Here is a 25,843-nt window from a genome sequence, read left to right as displayed (position 1 = left end):
GACCATCTTCTACATTTTCAGTCACAAGATCTTTAACTATTGCAACAACAGGTTCAACATTTATTTGCTCCGCAGGTTCTATAGGTTTCTTTGCACTTTTATTAACCACGTTAGTTATAACAGAATACTCCTTCATTTTAGTGGGAAAAGGAATTTTTCGATATAGGCTTCAGGAAGAATGCTATCAACAGTTTTAGCTTCAATACATTTACCTATAGGTGAATCAGTTTTATCTTTGTAAGGTTCATGGTACTTACTAAAATTCTTCCTAGGCAATTCAAAATGAGAGGCAAAAGCTTTATAAAAATTTGCAACAACTTGAGAATCAAGACCATAAGTAGCACTCATATTATGAAATTTATCAGTGTCCATAAAAATTTCAATGCATTCATAATCATAATTTATACCTGACTCTCTACCTTTGTCGTTCTCCCATCCTTCAGTATTCTCCTGGTTCCGATCAAGAAGGTCCCATTTAAACTCTTCTTTGTTGCGTGTGAATGATCCAGAACAAGTAGTATCCAGCAAGGTTTTATCTTGAAAAGAAAGTCTTGCATAGAAATTATTAACGATGATATTACCAGGAAGCTCATGAATGGGGCATTTGAGCATTAAAGACTTCAATCTCCCCCATGCTTGGGCAATACTCTCTCCATCATGAGGCCAGAAATTATATATGCGGTTTCGGTCTTTGTGAATTTCACTTGGAGGATAGAATTTAGAATAAAATAGAGGCACAATATCCTTCCAATCAAGAGAATACCCATCCTTCAAGCAGCTTATACCAATGCGCCGCTTTACCAGACATCAACATAGAGAATAATTTCTTCCTAAATTCATCCATTGAAATACCCGCACACTTGAATAACCCGCATAATTCATGTAAAAACAGTAAATGATCTCCAGGATGAACAGTTCCATCCCCTTCATAGCGGTTATCCACAACACGTTCAATAATTTTCATAGGTATTTTATAAGGAATTACTTCCTCACCTGGCGCCTCATCCACTACCTTTGCAGTAGTAGTAGATTTCCCAAATAAGAATTCAAGAGAAGATCTCTCCATAATGAATTATAGCAGCAGGCAGAAACAAAAATAGCACATACAGTAAAAGTTTTCCTTACCAATTCCACTTAACAATAGCGCTTCACTCCCCGGCAACGGCGCCAGAAAATAGTCTTGATGACCCACAAGTATAGGGGTGTATCGTAGTACTTTCGATAAATAAGAGTGTCGAACCCAACGAGGAGCAGAAGGTGTTGACAAGCAGTTTTGATGAAGGATTCACTGTAAATGCTCACAGACAAGTTTTCAGGGGGTTTTGATATAGCAGATAAATAAAGTACAAGTAAGTAAAATGCGAGAGTAATAATTGCAGCGAGTGTCCCAATCCTTTTTAGCACAAAGGACAAGCCGGTTTGTTTACTTATAATGACAAAACGTTCTTGAGGACACACGGAAATTTAGTCTAGTGCTTTCGCTTCATATAGTTGATTAATCTTCATTGTTTTGATAAGTGTTGTGTGGGTGATACTATGCTAATGCACCGCCCTTCCTAGGACTAATACATACTTGTGATTAAACCCCTTGCAAGCATCCGCAAATACAAGAAAGTAATTAAGATAAATCTAACCACATGCCTTAAACTGCGAGATCCTGCTATCCCTCCTGCATCGATATACCAACGGGGGTTCAAGTTGCTGTCACTCCGGCAACCCCACAATTAGCAAACGAATACAAGATGTATTCCCCTAGGCCCATAAAGGTGAAGTATCATGTAGTCGACGTTCACATGACACCACTAGAAGAATAACACCACAACTTAAATATCAAACCATTAAATATTACTCAACATAGTTCACTACTAACATTTAGACTCCACCCATGTCCTCAAGAACTAAACGAACTACTCACGAGACATCATATGGAACATGATCAGAGGTGATATGATGATGGATAACAATCTGAACATAAACCTTGATCCAATGGTTTCACTCAATAGCATCAATAACAAGGAGTAATCAACACCGGGAGAGTTTTCCCTATGAAATACCCAAGATTCAACCCAAGATGTTACAGCGGAGACGAGGTGCAGCGGTGGAGATGACGATGTCGATGGTGGAGATGATGATGATGATGATCCCAATGAAGTCCAGCTCGATGACGGTGACGATGGCGACGATTTCCCCCTCCGGGTGGGAATTTCCCCTGCAGATTTCTGCCTGCCGGAGAGCTCTTTTCTCTCTGGTGTTTTTCCGCCCCGCAGAGGCGGCTGTGTCTATCCTCGATGCCCCCCTACACCTTAGGGTTCTCGGGAGATGAAGTACGCGAAAGGGACATCGCCGAGGAGGGTCGTGGACCCCCTCCCCACATGGCGGCGCGGCCAGGGCAGGGCCCGCGCCGGCCTATGGGGAGGGCCCATGGCGGCCCTCCTCGGCCTCCCCTTTTGGCTGGCTCCGTCATTTGGGAAAATAGGAGCTTCGGTGTATTTTCCCTCAACTGTTGATCTTCAGAAATATTGTATCCTGACGGTGCTTTTTCCGGCAGAATTCTGACTCCGGTGAATAATTCTCCAATAATCATGAAACATGCAAAATAAGTGAAATAACATAAGTATCATCTCTAAATATGAAATATATCAATGAATGACAGTAAATTATGATATAAAATAGTGATGCAAAATGGACGTATCATTGATGCTATATTGTGATAATAAAGCAGCACTTGACATTGCAAATAATCCTATCCAACATGACCGCACAAAGCATATTGAAGTTGATAGGCATTTCATCAAGGAGAAGTTGGATCGAGGAATTATCTGCATGCCCTATGTGAGTTCATCAAATCAACTTGCGGATATTTTGACTAAAGGTTTACCTGATAAATTATTCTCTGTTTTGTGTAACAAGATGGGGTTGTATGATGCATTTGCCCCATCTTGAGGGGGAGTGTTGAGTTATTAGAAGAATACTTGTGGATGTTGTAGATATATAGTTACTGAGGGAGTAAATTGTAAAGTAGCCAAATATATTAGGGGCTAGAAAGGGAACAGAGGATAAGAGAAGAAGCTCCCAGAGAACACACGGACATTGTACTCATACTGTTGTATGAAATGGAAGAAAAATTCTCCAGGAAAAATTAGTAGTTTGATTGCTAGCTCCAACACCTTTCATCCATGTTGGAAGTGTCAATGCAAAAGAATTTCCTCTCTTTTTCCACTATGTGTTGATGCTCCTATGTCCACCTTCTTCTCCTCCTCCAATGGCAACTTCCTCTCTTTGGCGGCCGACATCCAATGCCACCCTCCATGCCTCGGCTTTCAAGCTCCTATCCACCTTCATGTCCTCATTTTCTTGTTGCGTTGTGTCACAATTGCCTCCATAGTTTTTGCTAGATCATCATCCCTGGCCTCCCCCCCCCTCATTTCTTTGAGATTCTTCTTTCCAAGCAAGGGCCTTCTTGTTTTGGCAACTGAGTGTGGAGTGGAGCTTCTCTTCTTGTTTTCATCACTTGATGCATCATCATCTATGATAGTGGCGGCTTTGGCGGCTACATGCATCCATTTTGTGTGCATGTCCATCTCATCACGGTTTTTCCACTTCTCCTCATTGCCTAGCTCTTCATAGCAATGGTGCAACACAAATGATTTGCCTATAAATTTTTTTTTGAAAAGGAAGACTGTGAGGCAAAAAGCCCCACAGCAATTTATTACCAAACTCAACACATATGTACAAAAAGCAAAAGGAGGAAGAAGAAAAGAGAGATCCTACCTGTACAAACTAGCAAAAAAGGTTTATAAGCCTACTGTAAGCTGCCTCTCCAGGCTACAAAATTGTCAAGATGCTTTTTCTTTATCCTATGCTCAAGCAAGGATACATCATGCAAGAAATTTCTCTTCCATCCCAGAAACGAAGGCCGTTCTCCTTGAATTTTTTTTCCATTCCTTTGCTTCCATATGTTCCAACATGCTAAGATGACTACCTCCATAAAAAAAGGTTTACCAAATCCTAGCTTAGCCGAAGATAAGATTGTTTGCACCTCCTGACCAGATGGCCAATAAATTTGCAAATAATTCCAAATCCTCTGAGTGTAATTGCATTCAAAAAACAAATGGATTCTATCTTCATAATTTCTTCCTGGGCAGAGCACACAATGCTTGTCATCAGTTACTTTCCAATGTCTTCTTTGCAGCAGATCTCTGGTGTTTAATCGATCATTGAGAAGTAACCAGGCAAAAAACTTATGCTTCATAATGCAGGATGACTTCCAAATCCATTTGAATACTGGGATGACTATAACTTCCGCAAACAGATGCTGATAATATCTAGATGCAGTGAAAGATTTACCCCAACTATACTGCCAGACATCATCTGCCACAGATAAAGGGGAACATGCCATGACCTGTGTAACCTGTTGAAATTCCTCATATGCCTGAGCAGACAGTGGTAAGTGAAACAGCTCTGCAAATACTGGGCAGTCATAGACCTGTTTTGCTGTTAAATTAGGCTCCTTTACATATGAATGTAATCTTGGAAACCTCTGTGCTATAGGTTGTACTGACCCATCAAACATCCAACTATCACTCCAAAAGAGAAAGGTATCTCCCCTACCAGGCAGCACAGTAGATATTGCTCTGAATTTATCCAAAATCTTGCAAATATCCTTCCACCAAAAAGAGCCACACAGGTTCTCAGATTGAGGTACTGATTCCGCATAATAAGCTTGCCAAATTAAATTCACCCAAGGCACATCAGCATGATTAAAAAATTTATCCAGATGCTTCATCAAAAGAGCTTCATTTTGCTTCTGAAAATTAATGATGCCTACTCCCCCCTTATGCTTTGGCTTGCCTATAATTTTCTTGCCCTTCTTTTTTCTCTTCCCCTCATATTTTGAACAAATTTTGAGCAATGGTCATCAACATTGTGAACATAAGAGAAGAATGAGTCATAGATAACAACAAACATGTGTGCACGAAAACGAGATAGTATCACACAATGAAACAACTTAATTACCCTATCCACTTCACTTGTGTCGCTTGGATTGAGTGCATCAACTGCCGCCAAAGCACCCTCCCATTTTTTACAATAGGTGTTGATGATCCTCCACCGGGACCGAAGAGAACGGCGTTCATTGCCACTTGTGTTGTGTGCATCAAAATAGTCCTTCATTCTCATCCAATAATTATTTCTTGATTGGTACGTGCCAACCACCGGGTCAATGTCAATTTGCAACCATGTTTAGCAAAGCAACATATCCTCCTCCATGGTGTACTTGGCCATCCTACCTCTCGGCGGTTCAATCATACCCTCACCATGCTCATCCACTACAAACTCCTCTTCTTCTTTCCCAATTTCTTCATCGAAACGGGAGTGTGAGAAATAAGAGCCAACATTCATGTGTGCCATGAATGTCTCATCGTCAACACTGCATTGCAATTGAATGAACACATCTCATTGTTTACATTCATCTATCTTAAAACAAAAAGAGAAAAGAGGCATTTTTTAATGTGTTGTCGCTTGGTCGAGCAGGTTGCGCGCGCTGAAAGCCGCTCCGGTCGATGGCGCCGGTGGTGGCTGCTATGGAGCGCTCGGTGCATGAGGTCGAGCGGGGAGACGAGCTACAAATTTCTTGGCCGCCTTATTGGCCGGCATTTGGGCGCCCGCCACGCGGTCGCAGCCGAGCACTTGGAAGCTCCAGCCCTTCCTTTCGACGCGAGTCGGCGGCGCAGGAGGCGCGGTGCCAGGATGTGAGTTCGGCCGCGGCGGCACGAATAGGACGCGGGTGAAGGCTGCGGGGACGATGTTAGGGTTTTCCGCAAGTGGCGGCGGAACTGATACGCCAGCGCCGACTGTGGCTGGGACCAAGTAGGAAGGGGTCAGCGGAGTGGTTGACGACCCATCCGTCGCTGGAATGTCGCCAGCTACTGCGCGGAGGGCGAAGGGGAATCAAGGGCACGGACGCGGGGGAGTTTCCAGTTTGCGGTTGGGTGTTCACGCACGAACCATAGCGATAGCGCGCGCTCAACTAGAAGCGTCAATTTTGGGGCTCAAAAGGTGCAAAATGGCACCCGCATAAAAAGTTTTGCAGCGCGGGCTAGAGGGCGCAAAATAACCTCGTGCTTTGTATATGAGCAGTTATTTTAGCTCAGAGGCGATATAGCGCCTCTGTTAAAACTGCTCTAGGATGACTGTTTGAGAGCCATATTCAGATCCGGTCACCGACCAATCACGATTCACAATTATTCCATCCGAAGCCGTCCGCCTCTATTTCCTTTTCATAGGCTCACTAGTATATTATGGAACCGTAATCCCTTCCAGCTGATCCTAGCTCAAGTTTTGTTTACGCTCTAACTCACGTTGGCGCCATTGCGATGTCTCATCGCGGGAACCACGCGAGTGCAGCGAATACAATTGCCGCCACCGCCGCGCGCCTCCCAGGAGACATCCTCGCCAGCATCCTGCTCCATCTCCCGGCCAGCGACCTCCGCCGCTTCCGACGCGTCTGCAAGGAGTGGCGCGACATCATCTCCGATCCAATCTTCGTAGAAGCGCACCAGGTCCAAGGACCACGCGCCCCAACCCACACCATCGTGTTCTTCCCCTCCTCTCTCCAGAGCACCGGGTTCCTCTTCGACGAGCAATGGCGACTCACGGCCACGTTTGCCGCCGGCGAGACGGGGAACATGGTGGGCACGTGCAACGGTCTTCTATGCTTCCTCGACGTCGACCAGGGCGCCATCAACGTCGTGGAGCCCTTCACCGGCGAGTCTCGCGCGCTGCCGCTGCCGCCAAAGACGGGGAGGAGGCACGAGCTGGACGCATACAGCTTCGGCTTCGACCAGAACACCAGGCGATACAAGATTATTCACCAGGGCGAGAGTTTGTACATTGTCGGGAGTCAAGTGTTGCTTCACGTCTACACGGTGGGGGCAGGCAAAAAGTGGAGGAGCTTGCATGTCGCCGACGTAAAGCCCGGCTACTCCTACGGCAGACCCGTGTGCGTCGGCGGAGCCGTGTACTGGTGCGTGATAGGGATGGACGGGAAGTGGAAATTCGCGCGTTTGGATCTTGCCACTGAGGAGGTGACGACGCACTTCATCCAGGGGAGCCAGCATATCAGCCTAATTGAATCACACGGATGGGCGTTCCTGACGGCCGAGACGTGGATGGGGAGGCTGAGTGCCTTGTTTGTTCGAGAGGGAGACTGCTTGGTGTACAAGCACATTGGCCAAGCCGTGAAGCTGCCTCTCTGGCGGCAGCCGACCGAGTTGCAAGCCCTGCAACGGGGGCACCTGCTGCTGCAGGACTCCGTTGGCATGTACGCTCACCCGATTGAGCCGGATGGTCATGACCTAGGCTTGGGGAAGCTCCTGCTGAAGATGGGTAATAAGGAGGAGGACGAGGAGCTGGACAAGAACGCTGCCACGAAGACTAGCTGCAATACACCAGGCTTGTTCGTCCCCGCCTTGTTTAATCACGAGTCGGCGGCTGTAGTAACACGAGTCCCACACAACAAGGGCAGAGCAAGGGCATTTAGCTATGTCCCGTCGGTCTCTCCCGCTCCCTTAGCATACTACTTTGGTCACCTTTGAGGGTTACACACACTAGTAGAAAATGGCCCTTTTGCACCGGTTGGTAAGGGCTATATGCACCGGATGCCCAACCGGTGCAAAGGATCCGGTGCAAAAGGCCCCCCCTTTAGCACCGGTTCAGTTGCGAACCGGTGCTAAAGGGTGCACCACGTGGCGGCAGCCGGGCGCCCCAGCGGGAGGACCTTTAGCACCGGTTTGTATTACGAACCGGTGCTAAAGGGTCTGCCGCGGCAGGAAAACGGCCCAAAACGCTGCCGCGGTAGAACCCCGCTACCATTATTTTTTTCGAATTTTTTTTCACTCCCTCTTTTTTTTCCTTTTTTTCAGAATTTCTAATATTTTAGTTATTTCACAAGTTTAGTCTCTAACTACCATTATCTCTAGTCTAATTACTTACTCATGCTTAGACTTCCCGCTCGGTCACCCATCCTCCCACTACTCTAGCACTAGCACGCTTAACTTCCAAGTTCCTTTCTATCCCGCATCCAAGTGCTTCGCGCGCATGTATGTGATACTAGTATCATATCAATCCTATTAACATATCGGTCGATGTCATATTTATTTATTGTTCAAATTTCAAATAATTCTTTTAATAAACAAAAGTAATGATATAATAATAATCTTGAATAAATAAATAAACATTAACTTTATAATTTGTATTATTTATAATTATTTTAAATTTTTTCATTTTTTTATTTTTTTGCCAAACCTAAAACCTGAAAATTTGAAAAACTTATAATTTGCTAAAATTAATAGTAATCTTTATGCAGAATGCAATTATTAATTTTAATTTTGAAAAATAAAAAAATATAAAATCCTAAATTTCTAGAAAAAACTAAAATCTTCCTGCTTTCATATTTTAATTTGGAATTTTGAGAATCTAAAAATTGGCTAACCGGGTAAACCCTGGTGAATTCGGATGTAACTTTTTCCCACGATGATTTTGATATATTATACGTTTTTTTTCGACGTCGTATGCAAAAGTTAATGCGGTTTTACCATTTTCCAAACTTTTATTGCAAAAAAAATTGAAATTGAAATTTGTTAATTTTCCCTAATAGTAGGTTGCGTAACATACATGAATCTCAAAAGATTTTATTTTTTGAATTTTCTATCATTTTCTTTTCTATTTTACGGTGTTAAAAAAGGCGATCCACGGGGGGGGGGGTGGAGGTGCGTGGGGAGCAGAAAAACCTTTTGCACCGGTTCGTGTTACGAACCGGTGCTAAAGGGTAGACCTTTTGCACCGGTTCGTAATACGAACCGGTGCAAAAGGGTTCGCAGCTGACGCCAACCCTTTAGCACCGGTTGGTGTTACGAACCGGTGCAAAAGATAGCTCATTTGCACCGGTTCGTAACACGAACCGGTGCTAAAGGTCCCTCGAAACACGAACCGGTGCTAATGACCCCCTTTTGCACCGGTTCGTGCCAAATTCGGTGCAAAAGCTCTTTGGAGCAAAAAACCAAAGCCCTTGTTTCTACTAGTGACACAATTTTGGTAGAATGAATGGTTGATTGTATCATCTCCCATTGATTTATCTTCCATCTGACAAGTACTTATACTACAACACGACACGTATGTCGTGGTGCCTTTAAACGCCAAGACTGACTCGTCCGTAATCGTCGCGCTAGCATGGCAAAAAAGCCGTCAGGGATGACTTTGTCGGTAAAAACTACCCAAATTGATATGCATCGATTCATGAATAGACGTGGATAATTTTGTGCCGCGAACAGATAAGGTGCAGCACAAAAATATACCTTCTACGGTACATCTTTTACGACACCTAAACAAATCACAATCAATACTTTATAATCACCTGATCTATTTGTTCATTCTCACAGTAATTTCGATTTCATTAGAAGAGAATTCCATTTTCATTAATACATTGATATTGCAATGCACCGGGCTAATTACCAAACTACAAAAAACAGAAAATTCATTTTCGTCGTCGTCATCTTCTCTATTCTACACAACCTTTTTCGTGTGAAGATCCGGAGTAGCAACTTGGTTTTGCGATCGAAGAGTACAACCTGTCGATCTCCCTTTTGATGCTAGCGATATCGGTAGGCTCCCTTTCAAAGCGTATCGTGTTGGCGAACGGGGCTGATATGAAAACATCATATTTTGACTAAAGAAATAACAAAGAAAAAACGACATGATAGTGAGATCAAGAACATACCAGCGGCGCAGGAACGACGCTAGAGGACTGATGGCGTGTACTCGACGTATGCGGACACGCTGTTGGGGAACCCCAAGAGCAAGGTGTGATGAGCACGGCAGCAAGTTTTCCCTCGGTATGAAACCAAGGTTTAATCGACCAGTAGGAGAAATACGTGACTTCTGAAGGTGTTGCTGGCTGACTAGTGGCAGGACGCACTACCGGCGTCAGCAACAACGTGGAACCTGCACACAACACAACCAAACTACTTTGCCCCAACTTACAGTGAGGTTGTCAATCTCATCGGTTTGCTGAACACAAAGGATTAGACGTATCGAATGGAAGAAGATGTTTGCAGAAAGTAAACAGAATAGGATTGCAGTTGAATTTATCAGTAAAGGAAATAGGACCGAGGTCCACATTTCACTAGAGATGTCTCTCCATAAAGAAATAGCATGTTGGGTGATTACAGCTGGGTAATTGACAGAATATCGATCGATACATGAAAAGATGATTGCTATGATAATTTGATATTGAGCATTACAATATAATACATAGACTGTAATCCAACTGCGTCTATGACTAATAATCCACCTTAAGGTTAGCGTCTGCACCCGTTCCAGTATAAAGTTCAAAGCAACAGACTATCGCATTAAGCAATGTGTGTAAAGTAAACAATAAAGTTACCCTTAGATAAAACATTGTTGGGTTATCCCTAGTAGCAGCAGCACATCTACAACCTTAGAAGTTATAAAGTCACTCTTCCAGGAAACTAGTGGCATGAACCTACTATCGAGCATAACTACCCCCTCTTGGAGTCACAAGTGTCCACTTGGCCAGAGTTTCTACTAGCAACGGAGAGCATGCAAGTTCACAAATAACATATGACATGAATATATAATCAATCTCAACATAGTATTCAACATTCATCGGATCCCAGCAAACCAAACATAGAGGATTACATAAAGATGATCTTGATCATGTAGGGCAGCTCACAAGATCGATACATGAAGCACAAGGTGGAGAAGATAACCATCTAGCTACTTCTATGGACCCATAGTCCAGGGATAAACTACACACGCATCACTTCGGAGGCGGGCATGGCGATGTAGATGCCTCCAGCGATGATTTCCCCCTCCGGCAGGGTGCCAGGAAAAGCTTCAGAACCCCCCGAGATGGGTTCGACGATGGCGGCCGCGATGGAACTTTTCGTGGATGGAGGCTCGGGTATCCAGGGTTTTCCCGAGATGATGTATAAATAGGTGGAGGATTCAGGTCGGTGGGGCACCTGTGGGCCCCACACCTACCCTAGGTGCGGGCCCTAGGCCGCGCCTAGAAGTGGTGTGGGCGCCCTGGTGCGCCTCTCCGTCCCCCCTCCGGACTTCGTCTTCGTTTCGCTAAAATATTGACTTCAGCTTTTGTTTCGTCCAATTCCGAGAATATTTCCTGTACAACTTTTCTAAAATACAAAAACATCACAAAACATGGAACTGGCACTGTGGCATCTTGTTAATAGGTTAGTGCCGGAAATCATGTAAAAGTGCAATGAAGTGTAAACAAAACACATATGAATTGGTGTAAAACAAGCATGGAGCATCAAAAATTATAGATACGTTTGAGATGTATCAAGGACCGCGTCGCAGTGACAGCACCGGAGGACTCCTGCGCGGCTTCAGCGTCTGCCACATGTTTGGTGACGACACGGCCCATCGTGGACAGCCCTACATGTTATCTTTATCATGGACCCTCTGCATGGGGTTGATGGATAAGTGTGAAAGTGTGAAATATAGGGTTTGCCTTGTACAGTTTGACCGGATCTAGTGAAGTGGAGAGTGCGGCGAAAGGGTGGAAAGTGGGGACTAGGGGAAAGGGTCGTGTATATTATATAGAAAACGAGACTAGAAGTAGGGTTAGCGTTTGTATTATGGGCCCTAGAACAAATGTGGCCAACTATGTGGACCGTGAATGCACATAGAGCCATATGATTGCCCATTAAGGACATGATCGGCTCTATGTTGGTGGGCCACCACTTTGATGATATAGGTATTTGCATTTGAAGTTTGATACTTGCAAACTAAAAGAGCATCCATGTAAATTGAACAACTATTAGCTCGAATGCAACTAACATTATTAGATTTATATACTTATGAACATGCACAAAACACATAACAATATTGCAAATGTCCCACACCTACAACTTTAAAGTGTTGGGGCACACCCGTTAATGTGACGATGTTGACCAGTCAACACGTCTCTCACGATCCACGGTGCACTGCAATGTGCATCCCTTGCTCAATCGTGCCATTCCCGTGTGTCGGGCTTGCCACACGGCGTATTTATCCATCGATATGGGTTATATCACGACAAATGTTTGTGCACCGGCCTTCTAGGCGTTGGGAATGCCCATAAGCCAGCTGAAATATTTTTGCAGACACGATTGCGGTTTGTGCCATCCCAAAAAAAAACTAGGTTAATGGGCTTTTTTTGTAGTGTTATATCATCTAATCCAAAAGCAAGATTATATGATGCTTAATTTTATAATTGAATGTAACGCTGAGTAACCATTCCTGTTACATATATATACTGGTACTGCAGCAACACGGCAACATCCACGCACTTCACGGCTGGCCACTTTCTCATGAAGGAACTACTACCCCATTACCCCTCCATTACGACTTAATCAACAGGTAGGGTGTGTTTGGTAGCCTGGGCAACCAAAGAATCTCCATCTCTCACATGGTGACCCTAGTTAAGTTGGGTTGAGATTTTAGCATGTGTGTGTTGACACAAGCTGAGTGGAGATGTTGTTTGGTGGGCTTGCATGTGCTCAGACGTGCTCAGGCTCATGTGCAGCAATATGAAATTACAAAAAGGTCCAAATTTTACACAAAGCCCTTTGAGTAGAAAATAAAAAATCAATCAGGTCCTCAGATCCATGACCGAGCTTGCTGCTGGCTGGCCATGGCGGAGCTTGCTGCCGGCGGCCGCAGCGGCGTGTCCTGGTCGACGGGAGGGAGGCGGCGGCGCGAGGACTCGACGGAGCTTCGTGCTGGTGGGTGGGGCGGCGCGAGGCCACGACGGTGCGAGACCGTGGTGGAGTTTTCTGGCTGGCGGCCGCGGCGGCATGTCCTGGTCGATACGAGGGGCAAGGCGGCGTGCCTGGTGGACGGGAGGTAGACGGCGGCATGCCCTGGTCGTCGGGACAGAGGTGGCAGCGGGCCCTGGTCGATGGGAGGGAGGCGGCGGCAGGCCCTGTAGGCCGCGGTCGGCGGCGCAAGGATGCGGGCGTTGGTCTTCCTGCTCGACCAACGGGAGAGGAGGACGGGAGGGAGGCGGCGGCGTGGTCTCTGATACGTCTCCAACGTATCGATAATTTCTTATGTTCCATGCTACTTTATTGATGATACCTACATGTTTTATGCACATTATATGTCATATTCGTGCATTTTCTGGAACTAACCTATTAACAAGATGCCGAAGTGCCGGTTCTGTTTTTCGCTGTTTTTGGTTTCAGAAATCCTAGTAACGAAATATTCTCGGAATTGGACGAAATCAACGCCCGGTGTTCCTATTTTGCCCGGAAGCATCCGGAACACCCGAGAGCCGCCAGAGGGGGGCCCTGTGGGCCCCAGATGACATGGTGGCGCGGCCAGGGCTGGGCCCGCGCCACCCTATGGTGTGGTCGCCTCGTCAGCCCTCCTGCGCCGCCTCTTCGCCTATTTAAAGCCCCTGCATCGAAAACCCTTACGGGAGGAAGCCACGGTACGCGAAACCTTCCAGAGCCGCCACCATCGCGAAGCCAAGATCTGGGGGACAGGAGTCTCTGTTCCGGCACCCTGCCGGAGCGGGGAAGTGCCCCCGGAAGGCTTCTCCATCGACACCGCTGCCATCTCCACCGCCATCTTCATCAACGCTGCAGCTCCCATGAAGAGGGAGTAGTTCTCCATCGAGGCTCGGGGCTGTACCGGTAGCTATGTGGTTAATCTCTCTCCTATGTACTTCAATACAATGATCTCATGAGCTGCCTTACATGATTGAGATTTATATGAGCTTTGTATCGCTGTGCTACTCATGTGATGTTATTAAATTAGTTTATTCCTCCTGCATGGTGTAAAGGTGATTAGTGTGTGCACCGTGTGGTTCTTGTCGTAGATTATGATCATGATCTCTCGTAGATTGTGGAGTTAATTATCATTATGATAGTATTGATGTGATCTATTCCTCCTTCATAGTGTAATGTGGACAGTGTGTGCACTACGTTAGTTCTTGGTTTATTTTGCAATGATCTATTATGCTCTAAGGTTATTTAAATATGAACATTGAATTGTGGAGCTTGTTAACTCCGGCATTGAGGGTTCGTGTAATCCTACGCAATGTGTTCATCATCCAACAAGAGTGTATGTAGCACATATGAGAAAGAGTTATTTATTATGCGATCAATGTTGAGAGTGTCCACTAGTGAAAGTATGATCCCTAGGCCTTGTTCCTAAATACTGAAATCACTGCTTGTTTACTGTTCCACTGCATGTTTACTTCCCGCAATATTACTACCATCAACTGCACGCCAGCAAGCACTTTTCTGGCGCCGTACTACTGCTCATACTTATTCATACCACCTGTATTTCACTATCTCTTCGCCGAACTAGTGCACCTATTAGGTGTGTTGGGGACACAAGAGACTTCTTGCTTTGTGGTTGCAGGGTTGCTTGAGAGGGATATCTTTGACCTCTTCCTCCCTGAGTTCGATAAACCTTGGGTGATCCACTTAAGGGAAACTTGCTGCTGTTCTACAAACCTCTGCTCTTGGAGGCCCAACACTGTCTACAAGAATAGAAGCACCCGTAGACATCAAGCTATTTTCTGGCGCCATTGCCGGGGAGGAAAGGTAAAAGGTACTCACACTCCGGACCTCGGCTACTAAGCTATTTTCCGGCGCCGTTGTAAGTACTCGAAGCTATTTCCTTTAGACTACGCAATTGCGACATTTGGTTTCTTGTTTACACTAGTTAGGCATAATGGAAAACAACAAAAATATGAGAGATCTTTATGAACTTTATCTTGAATTAGGACATGATGTGTTTGAAGAAAGAATTAAGAAACCCATGGAACTTTATATGCATGCTAATGGGAATGTTATTACTATGAATGCTTTGAACACCATTGTTGCTAATGCTATGGAAAATTCTAAGCTTGGGGAAGTCTGGCTTTGATGAGCATGATATTTTTAGTCCCCCAAGCATTGAGGAGAAAATTTACTTTGATGATACTTTGCCTCCCATTTATGATGATTATAATGATAGTAGTCTTTTGTTACCACCTGTTATGGAGGATAAATTTGATTATGATTACAATATACCTCCTATATTTGATAGCTACTTTGTTGAATTTGCTCCCACTACAATTAATAAGAATGACTATGCTTATGTTGGGAGTAGTAATTATTTTATGCATGAGACTCATGATAAGAATGCTTTATGTGATAGTTATATTGTTGAGTTTGCTCATGATGCTACTGAAAGTTATTATGAGAGAGGAAAATATGGTTGTAGAAATTTTCATGTTACTAAAATGCCTCTCTATGTGCTGAAATTTTTGAAGCTACACTTGTTTTATCTTCCTATGCTTGTTACTTTGCTCTTCATGAACTTGTTTATTTACAAGATTCCTATGCATAGGAAGCATGTTAGACTTAAATGTGTTTTGAATTTGCCTCTTGATGCTCTCTTTTGCCTCAACTCTTATTTCTTGCATGAGTGCATCATTAAAACTGCTGAGCCCATCTTAATGGCTATAAAGAAAGAACTTCTTGGGAGATAACCCATGTGTTTTTTTACTACAGTACTTTTGTTTTATATTTGTGTTTTGGAAGTTGTTTACTACTGTAGCAACCTCTCCTTATCATGTTTTTGTGCCAAGTAAAGTTTCTATGTCAAAGTTGATGTTATATTTGGGATCGCTGCGCAGAAACAGCATTGCTGTCTGTCACGAATCTGGGCACAGTTCTCTGTAGAAAATTCGAAAAAATCTGCCAATTTACGAGCGTGATCCTCAGATATGTACGCAACTTTCATTAGTTTTGAGTTTTTCCATTTGAGCAAGTCTGGTGCCATCTTTAAATTCGTCTTTACGGACTGTTCTGTTTTTGACAGATTCTGCCTTTTATTTCGCATTGCCTCTTTTGGTATGTTGGATTCATTTCTTTGATCCATTAATGTCCAGTAGCTTTATGCAATGTCCAGAAGTGTAAAGAATGATTGTGTCACATCTGAACATGTGAATTTTGATTATGCACTAACCCTCTAATGAGTTTGCTTGAAGTTTGGTGTGAAGGAAGTTTTCAAGGGTCAAGAGAGGAGAATGATATACTATGATCAAGAGGAGTGAAAGCTCTAAGCTTGGGGATGCCCCGGTGGTTCATCCCTGCATATTTCAAGAAGACTCAAGCATCTAAGCTTGGGGATGCCCAAGGCATCCCCTTCTTCATCGACAAAGTATCGGGTTCCTTCTCTTGAAACTATATTTTTATTCGGTCACATCTTATGTATTTTACTTGGAGCGTCTGTGTGCTTTTATTTTTGTTTTTGTTTTGTTATCTTAGTTCTCTGAATAAGTTCATCCTTGTGTGGGAGAGAGACACGCTCCGCTGGTTCGTATGAACACATGTGTTCTTAAGCTCATAATATTCATGGCGAAGTTTCCTCTTCGTTAAATTGTTATATGGTTGGAATTGAAAAATGCTACATGTAGTAATTGGTAGAATGTCTTGAAAAATTTGATACTTGGGAATTGTTGTGCTCATGTTTAAGCTCTTGCATCATATACTTTGCACCCATTAATGAAGAAATACATAGAGCTTGCTAAAATTTGGTTTGCATATTTGGTCTCTCTAAGGTCTAGATAATTTCTAGTATTGAGTTTGAACAACAAGGAAGACGGTGTAGAGTACTATAATGTTTACAATATGTCTTTTATGTGAGTTTTGCTGCACCGGTTCATCCTTGTGTTTGTTTCAAATAACCTTGCTAGCCTAAGCCTTGTATCGAGAGGGAATACTTCTCATGCATCCAAATCCTTGAGCCAACCACTATGCCATTTGTGTCCACCATACCTACCTACTACATGGTATTTCTCCGCCATTCCAAAGTAAATTGCTTGAGTGCTACCTTTAAATAATTCAAAATTTATCACCTCTTATTTGTGTCAATGTTTTATAGCTCATGAGGAAGTATGTGGTGTTTTATCTTTCGATCTTGTCATTTACTTTTGACAGACTTTCACAATGGACTAGTGGCTTCATCCGCTTATCCAATAATTTCGCAAAAAGAGCTGGCAATGAGGTTCCCAGCCTCAATTAATTAACTTGCACTAATAATTCTCTTCACATGTTTTGCTCTGATCTATCAGTAAGCAACTTAAATTTGCAAATAGACACTCCTCCATGGTATGTGAATGATGGAAGGCACCCGAGGATTCGGTTAGCCATGGCTTGTGTAAGCAAAAGGTTGGGAGGAGTGTCATCCATAAATAAAGAAAAACTAAACTAAAGTACATGTGTAAATAAAAGAGAAGAGGGATGATCTACCTTGCTGGTAGAGATAACGTCCTTCATGGGAGCCGCTCTTGAAAGTCTGGTTGATGAGGTAGTTAGAGTGCCCACTACCATTCGTTGACAACAACAAACACCTCTCAAAATTTTACCTTTATGCTCTCTTTATGTTTTCAAAACCAAAGCTCTAGCACAAATATAGCAATCGATGCTTTCCTCTTTGAAGGACCATTCTTTTACCTTTATGTTGAGTCAGTTCACCTATTTCTCTCCATCCCAAGAAGCAAACACTTGTGTGAACTGTGCATTGATTCTTACATACTTGCTTATTGCATTTGTTATATTACTCTATGTTGACAATATCCATAAGATATACATGTTATAAGTTGAAAGCAACCGCTGAAACTTAATCTTCCTTTGTGTTGCTTCAATACCTTTACTTTGATTTATTGCTTTATGAGTTAACTCTTATGCAAGACTTATTGATGCTTGTCTTGAAGTACTATTCATGAAAAGTCATTGCTTTATGATTCAGCTTGTTTACTCATGTCATTACCATTGTTTTGATCGCTGCATTCATTACATATGTTTACAATATGATCAAGTTTATGATGGCATGTCACTTAAGAAATTATCTTTGTTATCGTTTTACCTCGCTCGGGACGAGCGGAACTAAGCTTGGGGATGCCGATACGTCTCCAACGTATCGATAATTTCTTATGTTCCATGCTACTTTATTGATGATACCTACATGTTTTATGCACATTATATGTCATATTCGTGCATTTTCCGGAACTAACCTATTAACAAGATGCCGAAGTGCCAGTTCCTCGTTTTCTGCTGTTTTTGGTTTCAGAAATCCTAGTAACGAAATATTCTCGGAATTGGACGAAATCAACGCCCGAGGTTCCTATTTTGCCCGGAAGCATCCGGAACACCCGAGAGCCGCCGAGAGGGGCCCTGTGGGCCCCGGATGACATGGTGGCGCGGCCGGGGCTGGGCCGCGCCACCCTATGGTGTGGTCGCCTCGTCGACCCTCCTGCGCCGCCTCTTCGCCTATTTAAAGCCCCCGCATCGAAAACCCTTACGGAGGAAGCCACGGTACGCGAAACCTTCCGCAGCCGCCACCATCGCGAAGCCAAGATCCGGGGGACAGGAGTCTCTGTTCCGGCACCTCGCCGGAGCGGGGAAGTGCCCCGGAAGGCTTCTCCATCGACACCGCTGCCATCTCCACCGCCATCTTCATCAACGCTGCAGCTCCCATGAAGAGGGAGTAGTTCTCCATCGAGGCTCGGGGCTGTACCGGTAGCTATGTGGTTAATCTCTCTCCTATGTACTTCAATACAATGATCTCATGAGCTGCCTTACATGATTGAGATTTATATGAGCTTTGCATCGCTACTAGTTATGTGCTACTCATGTGATGTTATTAAAGTAGTTTATTCCTCCTGCATGGTGTAAAGGTGATTAGTGTGTGCACCGTGTGGTTCTTGTCGTAGATTATGATCATGATCTCTCGTAGATTGTGGAGTTAATTATCATTATGATAGTATTGATGTGATCTATTCCTCCTTCATAGTGTAATGTGGGCAGTGTGTGCACTATGTTAGTTCTTGGTTTATTTTGCAATGATCTATTATGCTCTAAGGTTATTTAAATATGAACATTGAATTGTGGAGCTTGTTAACTCCGGCATTGAGGGTTCGTGTAATCCTACGCAATGTGTTCATCATCCAACAAGAGTGTATGTAGCACATATGAGAAAGAGTTATTTATTATGCGATCAATGTTGAGAGTGTCCACTAGTGAAAGTATGATCCCTAGGCCTTGTTCCTAAATACTGAAATCACTCGCTTGTTTACTGTTCCACTGCATGTTTACTTCCCGCAATATTACTACCATCAACTGCACGCCTGACAAGCACTTTTACGGCGCCGTTACTACTGCTCATACTTATTCATACCACCTGAATTTCACTATCTCTTCGCCGAACTAGTGCACCTATTAGGTGTGTTGGGGACACAAGAGACTTCTTGCTTTGTGGTTGCAGGGTTGCTTGAGAGGGATATCTTTGACCTCTTCCTCCCTGAGTTCGATAAACCTTTGGTGATCCACTTAAGGGAAACTTGCTGCTGTTCTACAAACCTCTGCTCTTGGAGGCCCAACACTGTCTACAAGAATAGAAGCACCCGTAGACATCAGTCTCCTGCTCGCCCGACGGGAGGGAGGAGACGAGAGGCTGGGGCGCATGAGGACTTGTGGCAGACGGGAGAGAAGGATGGGGGAGAATGAGGGAGAGAAAGTGGTGGGGGTGGAGGTCTGGGGGGCGGGGCCGCGGGTTGCTACAGGGGGTTTGCGGGAAGCGGGATGAGTTCAGCTTGGTTGAGCTGTGAAGCTCGATTTGAGCTTCGCAATCCAGCCTGGCTAATAGGGCTTTTTCGTATGACGTGGGCAGTGCTAAGATGGATCGAGTTGGGCTAATAAATAGTTAGTTGAGCTAGGTTGAAGTTAGAATATCTGGGTTGACCCGGGCTACCAAACACACCCTAGTGGCTATCCTCATTTCCTACATGCATGTACATATGTGGTGCCCAAAGATATTGATTAAATCGGAACGGAGGTAGTAGCTTCTAAGATCATTGCAACAAAAAAAATCATGTGTGCTCATGCAGAAAAATGTACCTATGCTACATCTTTGTATCTAAATTGCAATGACAGGTCGGTTTGGAACGTAAAGATCCGAACACAAATTCGAATTCCATAACAACTCGGTGTGTACATCATGTAGAACCATCACAACTAAGATCCGAACACAAATTCGAATTCCATACGAAACCGTCCCCTACCCCTCCTCGTAAGCATACAGCTATATATATTCTCACGAATCAGCCAAAAGCTTTTGTACAGCCACGGGTTGGCGCAGTTGCAATGCCTCACCGACGCCTCGGTTCCATCAAGAACCAAGCAACGTCCCCGGATGCAAGCGCCATCGCGTGTCTCCCGCGAGATGTCCTTGCCGGCGTCCTCCTCCGACTTCCCGCGAGCGACCTCCGCCGCTTCCGCCGCGTCTGCAAGGAGTGGCATGAGGTCATCTCCGACCCTGTTTTCGTCGACGCCCACATGGACCACGGACCGCGGGACTTGACCCACACTATCATGTTCTTTTCCGGAAGTAGCCGAGTCTACACAGCCAAATTTCCCAATAATCTCCGAGATTTCTGTACCGAACAGCCGCACAATGGGGGAGGATACCTCGTCGACCAGCAGTGGCGAGTCACTGCCCAGTTCACGGTCGGTGAGTCGCAGGACATGGTGGGCGCCTGCAACGGCATGCTCTGCTTCCTCGACGTCCTCCGAGACGCCATCATCATCGTGGAGCCCTTCACTGGCGAGTTCATCACCCTGCCGCTGTCATTGGAGACGGAGAAGAGGCATTACCACATGGCCTACTGCTTTGGCTTCGATCCCAGTTCGAGGCGGTACAAGCTCATCCACCTAACTACGGCCAGGGAGCAAGGACTATATGTGTACACGATCGGAGAAGGCACAAACTGGAGGTGCGTGCACAACTTCGTTGGCGACACCTATGGCTATGAGTGGCCTACGATGGTCGATGGAGCGGTGTACTGGTCCGCGGGAGGGAAGCTTCCGCGGTTCGATCTGGCGACGGAGGAGGTCACGTCGGAGTTGATTGAGTTCAGGCCGCCGGGTGACCAGACTCAATTCACTCCGGTGTTCTTGGTGTTGGGGTGTTCGGATGCAAGGGTGCGTTTGATGGGCGGGGTGCACGACAAGTTATTCATCGGAGAGGGTGCGGGCTGGGCGAACAACAGCACCGTGAGGCTGCCTCTCTGGCGGGACCTCACCTGGCCGCAACCCCTGCAAAGGGGGCACCTTATGCTACATGGAGGTAGGAACGGTGGCATGTATGCTCATCCCATTTCGCCGGCGAGCGACCGCCTGGGCTTAGGGAAGCTGGTGCTTACTATGGACACTACGATCTGGCAGGACATCAGCACACCTGTCACACCAACATACAACAAACCAGGGTTGTTCGTCCAGGTCACTGCGGCCCAAGAAAGACGAGTCCCACACAAAGATAGCAAGGCGAAGATGTTTTGCTATGCCCCGCCATTGTATCCAGCTCCTTTGGCACACTACTTAGGCAAACTTTCAGAGTTGTACAAACTATAACTGCAGAAATCAGTAGTAACTTGCATCTCTTTCTCTGTGATTTATATTATTATCTCTTGACCCATCGCCACTCATGATTTTGATTCTGAATACCGCTTAAATCATCTGACACGTCAATATACTGCACTCCTTGGAATCATCATTACTCCAGAAATTTTGCTAGTGCTAAGCAACACGGAAACACTGACCCAGGAACATATTTTAACAGGTTTATCATGATCTTATTGACGAAACAAAGTTGCACATCAATTGAACAAAGAAACTGTTAAGACTGTAACACATCCTTCATGAGGGCTTCCATCACAAATTTTCAGAGGGTGTATGCAACCAATAGCTCCAGCTTATACTACCTGGCTTAATCTACATACTACCTGGCTTACCTGGCTTAATCTATGTACATACCTCAGGGAGAACGGGGCACTTCTGCTCCAGATGGGTGATCCTCTCTTGTTTACTCAAGTTGAATCCGCGGATATAAGGGTGATCATACTTTATATACCATGTCCCATATGGCCGGTACTTGGTCATTGCCAGCTCCAACAATGGATTCATATTCCCATTGTAGTGAGCGACGGCAGCATTGTCTATCTCTCAGCGGTCTATGCCTGGGTTGAATCCTAATCCCAATCACAAGCATTAGGATCAAAGTTCTGAGCAATATGTGGATTGGGAAAATTAAGATACTTGTCAAAACGGTGGAAACTCTCTCCACTAGTCTCCACTGCACCATTCACCTTCACATTTAGATCAACATCCCATAATCCTGTCAAATCTTTCTGCACACCTATGTCATCGTCGAGGAAAAGTCTCTTATCCAACTTTGTATAGATCAGTGGGAAATAAAATCTCAGGTGATTCAGCATGGACAGGTACTTGGGGCTACGCTACTTTAGGTTTGAAGAACCTGCTAAAGGAGTGGTGGGACGTTCAGCCTTGAAATAGTACTCTTTCATGGCAGCAGACTCCAGTTGCCGCAAAACAGGACAGTATGATGAGTTCAACCACTTGAATTCATCCACATTCTCAACATGGATGGTGGCCTTGCCAGGTGGGTTCAGAACAAACCACATGTTCATGGCTCCAAAGTTCAACTTATCAGTCACAAGATGGAAAACATGTTTCTCAGGCTCCTAAAAAAGTTTTATCAAAAGTAGCCACGGGTTACTTTCGGGCACTGGCACCTGAACAATTCCAAAAGCTGTACTCTTTGCAGCAACCTCAAACTCTTCAGATTCATCCGTCATCGCTGAAGCAACTTGCAATAGCTTCCACCCTGGCACTGTAGAACTCCCAATGGTTGTCAGCCTCTGTTTCCTCAGCCATGACATCCACGCCTACTTCACTAACCTTGTAACCAAGTATCTAGATGTCTTTTTTTTATCCATACTGGCTTCAAATTAAGCATTTTGATCACCACCACATCAGCTACCCTTAGGTGATATGTGACCATGATCTCACATTTGAGAAACGAGGTGTTTTGCCAAGCAGCTGTATTCTAGAAGAAAAGATGTCTGTGTGCTCCACTTTTTGCACCATGTCTTGTTATCTTTCACAAAGCTCATTGTTATATGACACCAGAATATAAAGAACACAACTGATCGCTTCTTGCATTACTGCCTCTGTGCCACAGGTACCCCTCAACATCATGTTCGAGCAGCGCTGCATTTTTTCATCATTTGCAACAAAATCAGCTCAACATAGTCCTCGTCGTTACAAACGCTTCTGACCACTGAGCTCCATGTCTCAACATGTGGAGGCATACCAAGTTGAAGCATCCGATTCATCATCCGTGCAGCCTCCTCTACCTTGCCAACTGTACAACACCCCTTAATCACCGAATGGAACACTGAAAAATGTGGCAGAATCCCTTTACCCACCATATCTTCCAAGTAAGTCTCTGCCTTGCCAAACAGCCCACTGATGCACAATCCATTGACTACCGCTGCATACGACGCCACATTCGGAACGCAGCCACTATCCGCCATATCCCCGATCACCTTGCAGGCATCCAGTGGCCGCCCCTCACGGCACATTCCGGCGATGACGGTGTTGTAATGCACGATGTCAGGAGAGACCCCGCGGCCTCGCATGAGGCACAGCAACCGGTAGGCCTCCCGGAGCTGCTTCTTGCGGCAGAGGGCGTTGAGCACGGTGGTGTAGGCCAGCGGATCGGCGGGGATGCCCCTGTGCAGCATTTCGTCGAGCAGGGTAGTGGCGGTGCGGACCTGGCCGCGGCGGCAGAGGGATTGGGTGAGCATGCGGTAGGTGTCGGCGTCCGGGGAGACGTGGAGGGAGCGCAGGCGGTGGAAGAGCGAGAGCGAGACGGCGAGGTGGCCGGAGCGGGCGGCGGCCTCGATGAGGAGGTTGTGGGAGGCGAGGACGAGCGGCGCCGGGAGGGGGAGGCGGGAGGAGACGAGCCGGAGGAGGTGGAGCGCGGAGGGGAAGTGGGCGGCGGTGGAGGAGAGGGCGGAGAGGAGGCGGAGGAGAAGCTGCGGGTGGAGCGAGAGCGGGCTGGGGCCGGAGACGAAGAGGGTGTTGAAGGTGGAGAGGAAGAGGTGGGGCGGGCGGCGGAGGCGGAGGACGGAGAGGAGCAGCGGGAGGAGGAGGCGCGGGGTGGGCGGGGACGGCAGGCGGCGGAGGAGCGCGAGCGCGTGCGGGAGGTGGTCCCGGCGGCGTGAGAGGCGGAGGAGCAGCGAGTGGAGGGTGGCCGGGTGCGGCGTGGTGGTCGGGGAAGTGACGGTGACGAGCTCGAGCGCCAGGAGCGGGTCCGGCTGCGCGGACACCAGCTTGTGCAGCCGCGCCGGCGAGATCGACGGCGGCGACGGCAGCATCGGCGTGGAGTTGCGATAGAGATCACGGGATCGAACGGGCTACAGGAGAGAATGGGCTACAGGAGATGGAGCCAATGGGTTTGGAGATGGTCCAGTCACAATATTTGTTTGGGCAGTTTTAGCCGTACTGGGCAATGACCCAGGCTAGGCGTCTCAAACCCATAAGGATCTCCAACCCTGCGACCAAACGGACGACGCGGTAAATTTGGGTCGCGTTGCCGTATAGACCAAATCAACCTGGAGCTGGTTGTGTACAGCTAGATCCCGAATTTCATGGTGCGCATGGAGGATGTTCTGGAATGATGTCGGACCACCTTGAGGAGTACCAACTCTCCTTGGCCATCCCACTCATTTTTAAAGAGTGAATCATCCCGCTCTACCTCAACAATCATGTTATCATGATTACGCAAGTGGTCATCACCTTCCACATAGTTTGCACACTCCAGGCTCTGACGATAGCCCAACGAGCTTGGAGGATGTCAAACGCCCGCTCGACATCATTCCGGGCTGCCTCCTGCTCTTTGGCAAACCTTGCCTCCTGCTCTGAGTTGGGTTTTCGGATTGTCTTCACGAGTGTAGCCCAAGGTGGATAGATACCATCAGCAAGGTAGTACCCCTTGATGTAGTGGTGGCCATTGATCTCAAAATCCACATCAGGGGACTGACCGTACGCTAGCATATCAAACACCGGAGAGCGCTGCAGCACATTGATGTCATTGTGTGAGCCCGCCATTCCGAAGAATGAGTGCCAAATCCATGTGTCATGTGAAGCAACAGCTTCAAGAAATCACTGTGCACCCCTCAGAATGGCCGATGTATGCCCCTGCCAACCAAAGGGGCAGTTCTTCCACTCCCAGTACATGCAGTCTATGCTGCCAAGCATCCTAGGAAACCCCTTGGAAGCGTTGATTGACGACAGACGAGTTGTGCCCTCTGTAATAGGTTGCCAAAGATACTGTTCTCCGAACGAACCGATCACTGCTCTGCAGAACCTGTACATCACTTCCAAGCAGGTGGACTCACTCATGCGTGTGTACTCATGTACGAAATCACCGGCAACACCATGTGCGAGCATCCTAATCGCTGTCGTGCATTTCTGGTACGAAGAGAGGCCTACCTTGCCAATTGTATCCACTTTCGCGCAGAAGTAGTCATCGTAGAGCTTGACGCCATCCATTATCCGGTGGAACAACGGTCTGGACATTCGAAAACGACGGCGAAACATGGCCGGCGTGAACAATTCCTTGGGTTGGAAGCAGTTGGTGAAGAGCTGGTCGTGGTCGCGTTCTCTTTTGCGGTCCATGTTGGAGATATGCCCAAGAGGCAATAATAAATGGTTATTATATATCTTTGTGTTTATGATAATGTTTACATACCATGCTATAATTGTATTAACCGAAACATTGATACATGTGTGATATGTAGACAAACAAGAAGTCCCTAGTATGCCTCTTAAACTAGCTTGTTGATTAATGGATGATTAGTTTCATAATCATGAACATTGGATGTTATTAATAA

The 25,843-nt window shown here is 45.9% G+C and overlaps 1 protein-coding gene and 1 pseudogene across 1 annotated transcript; both read right to left on the bottom strand.

Moving 5' to 3' along the window:
* Positions 1 to 21,543: 21,543 nt before the first annotated feature.
* Positions 21,544 to 22,850, bottom strand: LOC124657860 (annotated as a pseudogene).
* A 35-nt stretch (positions 22,851 to 22,885) lies between these two features.
* On the bottom strand, positions 22,886 to 24,325 carry LOC124658003 (pentatricopeptide repeat-containing protein At4g01400, mitochondrial-like). Its single transcript, XM_047196454.1, has one exon. The coding sequence runs from the start codon at positions 24,323 to 24,325 to the stop codon at positions 23,138 to 23,140; it is 1,188 nt and encodes a 395-aa protein (XP_047052410.1). The 3' UTR covers positions 22,886 to 23,137.
* Positions 24,326 to 25,843: the final 1,518 nt, after the last annotated feature.

Source organism: Lolium rigidum, chromosome 5, assembly GCF_022539505.1.
Source record: "Lolium rigidum isolate FL_2022 chromosome 5, APGP_CSIRO_Lrig_0.1, whole genome shotgun sequence".
Lineage (NCBI taxonomy): Eukaryota > Viridiplantae > Streptophyta > Magnoliopsida > Poales > Poaceae > Lolium > Lolium rigidum.
This window is presented reverse-complemented; position numbering and strand designations above follow the sequence as displayed.